Source organism: Uloborus diversus, chromosome 1 (assembly GCF_026930045.1).
Source record: "Uloborus diversus isolate 005 chromosome 1, Udiv.v.3.1, whole genome shotgun sequence".
NCBI classification, from domain to species: domain Eukaryota; kingdom Metazoa; phylum Arthropoda; class Arachnida; order Araneae; family Uloboridae; genus Uloborus; species Uloborus diversus.
Window position 1 is genome coordinate 13,976,720 of NC_072731.1, and position 10,409 is coordinate 13,987,128.

Here is a 10,409-nt window from a genome sequence, read left to right on the forward strand (position 1 = left end):
TACACGCATACACACACACACACAAACACATACACACACATACATACACCTACACACACATACACAAACACATACACACACAACTACCCACACACTCATGCCTGCACACAGACACAAACACATATGCCTACACACACATACACATTCCCCCCCACACAAACACTCATACACACAACTACCCACACACTCATACCTGCTCACAGACACAAACACACATGCCTACACACATACACATACCCCCTACACACATAAACACACATGCCTACATACACACACACACTCGTGATTGCGAAAAACATAATTTAAATTCAAGAGGTCAAAATTCAAATTATTTTTTTTTTAAATAATTTTCAGTTAAAGAGAAAAAAAAGGAAAAGAAAAAGTGTAGGTTGCACAAAGTATCTGAAGGAAATTAGAATCAGTTGAAATTTCTCTAATAGTGAAACGCGCCTTGATTTGATAACTGTTTGGCCTTACAATCAAAGTTTATTACATTAAAATGGTACTTACTTCGCAATGAATTATTGCTGCTAATTGTTGTTGTTCATATCTCTCTGGGTAGACAACGCCATCAAGCCCTGATGCCAATGTTAGGAATAAATTGAATATGACAACAAGCGTGCACGACATTTTTTGTCGATTGAATTTTTTTTGATGTTGGAACAGGAAGATTCAGTTCGTTTTAATCAACCTAAAATAAGTAAAAAATACAGAGTGAACACAGTTCATTTACAATGATGAGATCAATTACATTATGATATCTAAGATTATGATATCTAAGATCATTTACAATTATGATATCTAAGATAACATAAGAAGTATACTGAATAAGCTAGTATTTTGACGATCAGGCATTTAGTTTGCTTAGGTCGATCCAGGTTTTTATTTTTAGGTCTGCATTTTTTGAAGAAAAAAAAAGACATCGTAATGATTTTTTTTTTTTTTTTTTGTAAGAATATATATTCGGCAATTTTCTTTTATACATTTTTTGTGAAAAAAGATCCTGTTCTATCGTAAACAGCATGTAAAGCTTTCTCAAATCTATTCTGGAATAAGTTTGATCTAAAAGGATTTCACTGGAAATGACTTGAAAGCTGAAGGTTTTTATCATTATTATTGATCTTTTGCTTTCACACGAATTGATTGAGTTTAAAAGTGATGAAAGAACTTTGTTTACAAATGAAATTTTGTGAAATAGCCGCTTATACGATATAGAATTTTGTGAAGGGGCTGCAAAGCGGACCCAATTCGAGTCTGTATCGACCCCTGGTATGATTCCGAAAGTTTCAAAGTTTAAAGAGCATTATACATATCTAATAATCGACAAAATAGCGGCCATGGGATCGAGAGAATAATTTTTTATTTCAGTAATTCGGGGGGTGTACCATGAAAATGCTATTTACATTTTTTGACCCTATGGTGGTAAACATTTGAAGAATATTCTGAACAGGATTTAATTTCGAATGATCATATTGTTCAATTATAATTAATCATTTAGAATCGCTTGGCTTGCTGAAGATAAGCCTTGCATCTTGAATGTTGGTTTTCTCTTCTAAACGATTCCTATAACTCTCCTACGGGTCGTAGAAAATTCAAAAAAAAAAAAATCATCAAAAGGAAGAAAATTCCAAGTTTTCGAATGACCTAAAACTTAAAAATGTGAATGAAATGTTTCTTCCGCATTTTATCAAGTTTCTGTGAAAAATGGGCTTAAAATTGGAATAGAAAAAGAACAAAATCGAATTTTCGAAAAATCACTTCGAGATGCTCACCCCTACGCTACGAACTAATTTTGTGTCAAATTTCATGAAAATCGGCAGAACGATCTAGTCGCTATCATAGGTACCCTTATGCAAAATTTTAAGGGGGGGGGCTCAAATATTTCCCCATGGTTTAGCAGGATATTTTCTGCATGTCAATCGATTTCTGTATAGATAAATTCGAGAACCAGCGTTTATGAAAGCACGAATTGCAAAGAATATTGTTGTTGTTGTGTATGGCAGAGTGCAAGGAGGAAAAAAGGGGGGAAGGGAGAAAACTTAACTATTGGCGTGAAAAAAAAATAAATAACACTTATTCAAGCAAACTAAAAATGTTATTTAGTCTGTTTAGAAGAGTCATTGAACTAAAAGGTCAATCATTCTTTAACAGTAAAACTTTATCAGCATGTATCATAAAAGAGAACACAGCATCACCGTGATTTTCAAATCAGTTGTACGATTATCTTGCGACTGACCCCGTAAATTTAAAGCTGTTTGGGGTCACTTTTATCTGTTTCTTCTACATTAACATTTTTTTAAATTTGGTTTCTTTATGGAGCAATTTCATTTTTCAACCCATGCTTTTCTGGCGTCGAGTATGCTGTTTCCAGCCTTTTTAGCGTGCGGTATTGAGTTACAAGCATACCTTTCTTAGCCTTATAAAAAAAAATATTTTTCACATCTTTATAAAGAGTTAAGCTGAACGTGTAATGACCTTATTATTTTTTTATCGAAATTTTAAAATCTTACATATTTTTACATCTTCAAACATGCATTTTTCTTAAATAATAGGAAGATAGGACTGCAAATGGAGTAATTTTATCTTTCTAGTAAGAGTTTTATCAGATGCCCTTGAAAAGGAGTAACTTATGTGTTACTCAGCACAAAACATTCATTCGCCACTAAATCTGAGAAGTTTTTGGTTAGGAACTATCACATCATGTACTTAAATGTGTATGCTTATTTTAAGAGCTTTTTATCCACGTTTTCGCACTTCCTCCTATAGTGGCTAAACTGCCCTATCCTTCCAAGTTATTAGAATTGCAAAATTAACAATGAAACTAACATCCTCAAGGTGCATTATTTTGAGAGTCGCAATGCATTTTGAAACCTTTTAGATACCTGTTTTTCAACATTTTGATTCAGTTGTATTATCAATAAGAATGTCGATAGAATTTATGGATATTCTTCAAAGAAAATTAGGGAAAATGTTTACATGTTAAACAAATGTCTATAAATAGAACAAAGAATATTTAGAAAGGATATTAATAATCCATGCAGATTTTTCTGAAATCCTGTTCTTAGCACAGCGTGAAAAAAACGTAAAGAACATATTGATAGTCCGTGCCGAGTGTTTAGAGAGCATGTGCAAGTCCATGCAGAATGTTTACAAAGCAAGCTAGTAAAACTCTGTCACTCCTTATAACGCAATTAGTGGGAAATTTTAGCTAAAAAATTTAATTACAAAAAAAAGCTAATTAAAAAAAAACTACAACAACAACAACGCTCCGAGGTGCAAACCATATTGCGCCAAATTTCAAGGTTGTAGATGCTATAGATGTGGGACAGCCACAGACACAATTTTTTTGACGTAACTGATTTTTTTCAGTATGTAGAAATAATTATTGGTTTGAAGTGAACAAGCTATTTAAAAATTTATGGAAGTTTTCTCATTTCAACAAATGGATAGTTCTTATTCACTCGTTTCATAGGCAAGGAGTACAGAGCTAGAAATTTTTATAAGAAGTATGAGTTCTGTGGAAAAACAAAAACCTCGTTTATATGAAGCAAACCTTTGTGATAACGGTGATGCTATTGGAATCCTGCGTTTTTTAGCACAATATGCAGTTACATAATTCTTCATCAATAGCCTTAGATTGTCTAGGAAGCAAGCTTCCAAGTATATCAGAACAAAAATTTCAGCACTCCAAAGAAATTAAAATATTTTTGGCAGTGATTGACAAACAAACGTCTTTAAAAATTCGAGGAAAGTGATTCATTCACTTGTATCTAGAAAAGATGTCAACGATCTAACAATTGATCTTTGTCAACAAAGACTTGTTGTCAAGAAATCGCATCGGAGCGTGAATTTAACCTTGCTTCTTCCACTCTTCCGCGTCACCTTTAGTTGGTTGGTAAGCAATGAAAACAGAAAAAAAATTCTTGACTTTTAAAAGCAGTTTTTCCTTAATTATTATGAAATGAGGGCAAAATATTTTAGAATAGTTCAACGCGTCATATCCAGCTAATAACCCAATTATAATAGTTATAATAAATAGTTAATAACATAATCCATTTAATAGTAAAACGTGTCATTTCTTGAAGGCGTTTTTTTTTTTTTTTTTTAAATTGAAGTTGGCGTTCCTGGTCACTTTTGAGGCCCACCGACAAGCCCGGATCTATAAATTTTAGGCCCCCTGCAACAAACTCTGTAGGGCTTGCAGTATATATTTGCAGCAGTATATAACCAGAGGGCAGCAGTATATATTTGCATTTTTCGTAAGTCTTATTAGTGCTAGTTTATTTCCCATTTCTTGGGCTGTTGGGCCCCTTAAGGACGTCCCCCTCACCCCCCCCCCCCACTGCGGGGTCTGCGGGCACGCAGATCCGGGTCTGTCCACCGACCTCCCCACTAGTTCTGCGAAAGGTAGTGTCTCTAACGCAGCCCGAGGCGCGCACTGAATTGTTGGGGACAGTTACAAATAAATTTTACTGGCTCCCTTCCGTATTGTTTACTCCTATTTCCTCACATATATTTCACCCTTCAATTTAAAATCTTAAGCCCGGACCAACAGGTGTCCCTTCTCCCCCCCCCTCTCCTACCTCCGTGCACGCCACTATACTGATGTTTTACCAGATCGCGTTTAACGAAAAGTAATGCAAAAGATGATTTAATTTGTCGTTTCTTTCTAGTTCAGTTAAATCTAACCATTTATTAGGGGAAAATGTTTAGAAAAATCACAAAATGTAATAATACCTTGAACCTAACTGTAATACCATTCAGTTCTATAGACTGGTTTATCATATAGATCTAATAAGCTGTTTTCACTTTTCCGATTGAAATTTAACACATGCAATAAATGCTTTTGACTTTCTTATCTAGTAAACTACTTTTAACAATTATTTAACAATTTCTTTCACTCTCCGATAGAGTATTTGAATTCCTTAATTTGAACGCATTTATGAAAAAAAATATAAAATCTTCTACTTTTAGTTAGAAAATCCATTTCTCTATTCCCCATTGTGATTTGAAGTTATCATCAAACAAAGATTGCTTGAACAAAAGTTGTATATGGGGGGAGGGGGGATTCCATTGTAGATTGCTTAGCCAAAAAATTATATTTTCGTTAAAATATACTTCAATCTTAAAATACTTGATTTGTGAATATTTTTCATTAAAAGAACCCAAAACCAAAGAATTTCAAGTAAGGACCTAAGAGCCCCAGATCATTCATGACGACTCGAAACATTGATGGAAAACCCACACTTTGGCAGCCCTGCTAATTGGACGAGGTTGATTAGATCTTCAGCAGATTCCTGCTATCCTGCACTGGGTGGTGTCCAAAAGCAAGTATTTTGACCTCGAAAGAAGCACGTGACCTCCCCCCCCCCCTTGTTTGGAAATGCATTTCGGATGACATTATCTACTTAAAGGCGGCAAAAACTCTAAAAACAGTTTGAGCAATTGAGCAGAAGCTATTGACCTTTAACGGGACAAGTAAATGTTTCGGGTCGTCGAAAATAAAGTTGCTATTTATTTTTTACTTACGCAGATTGATTACTTTTTATTTCCATAACTTTGGAGAAGAGGAAGTAGAGCTGAAGTCAGATTTATGCATAAAGAAGGATCAGATATTGAAAGGGGAAAAAAACGGAAAAAACTAACGATGTTACTGTAAAATTTTAATTTGGGAATAAGGAAAAATTGTTTAATTTTTTACGTGATTCGTATAGCGACTGCTTTCCAAAAACCTGTGCATTTCCTTAACTATTTATAGAGAAACAATTCGCAATAACAAAAATATTTTTATGCATTTTGTTGCTTTCTTTCATGTAGTTAATTACGACTAGTTTTCATAATGTCTTTTAAATAAAACTGCCAACTTCTGCTACTTTTCATTAGCAATACAACTGAGATTTTCTAGAATTTCGGACTTTCCGAAAAATGCTTTAGCTTGATACAGAATAACTGCTTGAAAAAATATGCAGCGAGCTACGTCCTCCAAAAAATTGAATTATGGCTGATAAATAACAAGTTTGATTTTGATTATGATCGACTTTTAAACAAAAAAAAAAGTTTTTGAAACTTGAATGCTTACTATTCAAACATGAACATGATATTAGCAGGCGGAGTAAACAATGTACAATACTTCTTGTATAAGTATTTGTTCATTGAAGATGATGCAAAATTTATAATGTAGCAGACATTTTGAAAAATAAGCTGCATGGATGTTTTATGAAGTCTTATAATTTATTCTAACCAATTATGCACCTCGTTTACAAGAATTTAAGGTAAGTATCTTGACAAAACGGAAGTCCTTCAAAATTTAACGGTTTGTTTCCTTCTGAAAATACTTGAAATCAATTTTAAATTGATATTCAACGACATGACAAAAGGATTTCCCACTTACTTTGAATGTTAATTTAGTAAATTAGAATTTAAAAATTCAATTTTATCTAATTTGTCAGTTACAGAAAAATCAACTATTAATACTAACGCAAGCTTAGAAAAATAATAACATAAAACTTTTTATGTAAGTTTCATTTCAAACAAATTCATTACTTTGCATTTATAGAACTGGAACTGTAAGGATGCAAAGTTGAGATTTAGAATTGTCAAATAAAGGAATTGAATTTAAATTTTAATCAAAAGATCAAATGCAGATTTCACATGGAGAAGAAAGTGTTCTTACTTGAGTATAATGATTGATCTTTTGATTTAAATCAAAAGATCAAATGCAAATTTCACATGGAGAAGAAAAAGTTTTGTGTATCCTGACTGATCTTTTGATTTAAATCAAAAGATCAAATACAGATTTTACATGGAGAAGAAAGAGTTTTTGCTTGAGTGTCCTGACAATTCACAAAAGAAGTATACATATAGTGTTGACCAAATCATTAGACTAAAGAGTTTTTTTTTTTTTTGTTTTTTGTACACTAATTGTGCTAAAATACTATTTATTTTACTGTTAAAGTACAGTACATACTGTACACTGATTATTACGTTATTTTAGCATAATTTAATGTTTGCAGGTGGCAGCACTGTCTGCTTTGTTTATGTTCTTTGTTTATCTACTTACCAGGAAAATAACCTCAATCAGCTTAAACAGTTCACTAATTATTTTTATTAGTGTGCTCTGTTATATTTAAAGTTAGTTGTAGGTAATTAGTGAGTATGTGTATGTGAGTATATATAATAGTGAGTATAAACTATTTTTGACCTCCTTTTTTAAAAAGTTAAGAAATGGAGTAAACCTTGTGAAAAGTATGCCAAAAAGACTTAAAATGCTCATCAAGAACAAGGGAATGTATACTAAATATTCGATAATTATTTCACTGTTCGTTAATGTGTCTATAGTTATGTAATCAATAAAGAATTTGCTTTTAAGTCTTTTGCCTTAGTCTAATAATTTGGCCAGCACTGTACAGTTAACTTAGCTCGTTTGTAACGAGCTTTAAATTTCTAAAAAAAGTAATAAATGGCAGTAAACCCCTCCAGCTAATCCAGTGGTTCCCAACCTAGGAGTCATCACCCCTAAAGCGGCGAGTTGGCTCCTTAGGGGGCAAAAGATTCGTTAAAGTGCGATGAGGGCGATGATTATTTGAAAAACTAAATAACTGTAATAAGCAGGGAACGAATAGAGTTCAGGCAAAGAATCATAAGTGAAAAAAGAAACAAATCAGAAGTTCAGGAACTTCCTCACGACACCTCGGTTGAATCTTATCAGAATTTCCCTTCAAATACCTATCAATTCGTTTCGGAAAAGAAAAAAAACCAACATAAAAAATGCACTTGTATTCATTAATTTACTTTTTAGTTTAAGAATGTTTGGATAAAACTCCTTCATTACATACATTTTTCTGAATTTCAAATTAAAATTAGGCATTTATATTTTCAACAATATCGATGTTTACTAGAACCAAATGTTTTTTTGAGCAATCACGATTGCTTATTGCTTTCATTTGACTGTTTTGGCGTCCTATCATTTTATTTTCTCACTGCCACCCTCCGCACCATCATCGTCGATGGACTCCTCACGATGCTGCTCCTATAGCGAAAGCCGTCTCCAGGTTGCATCCATGTCCTACACACACGCGCATACACACACAACTACATATACACACACGCACACATACAAACACACACATACACCTACACACACATACACACACAAACGCATACACACAAACACACACAAACGCATACACACAAACACATACACACACGCATACATACAGACACCTACACATACACACACAACTATCCACACATTCATGCCTGCACACAGACACAAACACATATGCCTACTCACACATCCCCCCCCCACACGCACATTCATACACACAACTACCCACGCACTTATGCCTGCACACAGACACAAACACACATGCCTAATCACACATACCCCTACACACAAACACGCATACCCTCCCACACACATACACACATTCGTGATTGCGAAAAACATAATTTGAATTCAAGATGTCAAAATTCAAATTAATTTTTTTTTATTTATTTTTATTTATTTTTTATTTATTTATTTTTTTTTTCAAGGAAGAGGGGGGAGCTATATTTCAAATCCTCCAGTCAAGTGATGAAGAAAAATTTTTTTTTCTTATTATGTGGAACTGTGGAACACACTAAGTCTGAGCATATTTTAGTTGAAACTCAATCTAAAGCAGCTAAATAAAATAATGAAATATGAGAGAAGCAGTTCAAATTAACAAACTTCCTTGGGTCTGGTTTGAAATTACAAATTAATAATTATTAACAATTATTATGCAGGAAATTTTCTGATATTTTAACAGACCCATTTATTACGAACTCTTGGTTTCACGAGCTAATACCATGATCCTTTCATGTTCGTTATAAACGAGTTCGGCTGCATTGCCCAAATATTCTATTACACAAACAGCCCAGTTTTATTTTTAAAAAAACAGAGCAATTCAAATTTTTAACTGAATGGGGGAAAACATTTCTCATTCGGTGTAACATATCCTGTTACACAAGTTGCACAGAATTATTCCGGAAGACGTGAAAATTGGAACAATTACGACTTAGAAAAGAACGATGTGGAACATTTCCTTTTCGTAGGAGCAATTCATTTCAGCTCAGAACTTTGCAAAAAGTTTTGAAAAGACGATTTTCTGCAGTTACAATCAAGAACAAAAACATAAAATCAGTTTGTTCGAGATAAAAATCGTTTTTACGGCAGTAATAATGAGTTATAACCTTGGCAAAATTATCCATAACTAACGAAAATTTAGAAGAATTACATACATATAAGTAGAATTTTTTTTTTCTTTCTTATACGCTTTGGTTTAGTCTACAAAATTTGTAAAGAGATTTCAACCGGAATTTTGAAACAATATCAATTTATTACAAAAAGATAAAATCAGTGTTTACGAAATAGAAATCGTTCTTACAACAGTAATAATGAACCTTGGAAAAATTATCCACAACACACGAAAATTTAGAAGTATTACATGAAGTAGAAAATGAAAAATTTTCTTTCTTATACGCTTTATTTTAGTTTACAAAACTTGTAAAGAGATTTGAACCAGAATTTCAAACAATTATTATTTAGAATAAAAAATAAAAAATAGATTAAAAAAAAAGTAAAATAGCAAGTTTTAATATGATAAAAATTCTAGGATTCTAATAGTGTAATCTCCACTGCATCATTCCAAAACAAAAGAAAATGTAGCCCAAACGACGTAGAAAAAAGACATGACTATTTTATTTCTTTTTAACTAAATAATTCTATGACCAAAACTTCGAATATAGACCTCGAAACAGGTGGATTTTTTAAAAAGACACTACAGCTTGGATAAATCAACGAAGGAAAACAGTTGTTATGATGATAAATGTTCTATTTCAAGCACCATAAACTCCTTCTCAAACATGAACATTTTCCATCACCTACAAGGTAAATGATCAACGACTTTCTAAAAACCACCATCGAAACAAGTGAGAAGGTTCGAAAAATAAATTGTTCCGTAAATGGATTACTTACCGAGAGAACGCATTTTCGAACTGGGTCACCAAGAGCGCGCTCGAGGCAGTCGGAATGGCTACCGAGCACACGGAGCGAGTGGCGTTCGTTCAGTGGCGTGCATCAGAGCGCTCGCTCAGTCATTGGATCTACTCGTCAATGTCGGTGGCAGTGGAGTGTACAGAGTTACTCAACAGCTTTTGATTTTATTGTCCGATTCACTTTCGCGGTTTAAGCTTTTCCTGTCATCAAGGAGTATAAAGGGAATAATGAAAGGTTGCGAAAGTCGCTTTTCTTTTTTTTAAACGCTTTTGTCAGCTTTATGATCGGGCAGGAATAGGTGCTGGATGTAAAAACTTAAAATGAAATTTATGATTAGGAAATTTTATTCTCGAGGTAAGAATGGGAAGGTGTTTTCGGTCGAAATTGGTTC

At 33.3% G+C, this 10,409-nt stretch overlaps 1 protein-coding gene across 1 annotated transcript in view; it reads right to left on the reverse strand.

The window, feature by feature from the left end:
• Positions 1–10,113, reverse strand: part of LOC129234433 (uncharacterized) — an 86,535-nt gene extending 76,422 nt beyond the window's left edge. Inside the window, exons 1-2 of the mRNA XM_054868432.1 lie at positions 9,998–10,113; positions 511–691 (exon numbers count right to left, since the gene is read on the reverse strand). Of these exons, the coding sequence (XP_054724407.1) occupies positions 511–630 (120 nt within the window). The 5' untranslated portion in view covers positions 631–691; positions 9,998–10,113. The remainder of the gene's footprint in view (positions 1–510; positions 692–9,997) is intronic.
• Between the last annotated feature and the right edge of the window lie 296 nt (positions 10,114–10,409).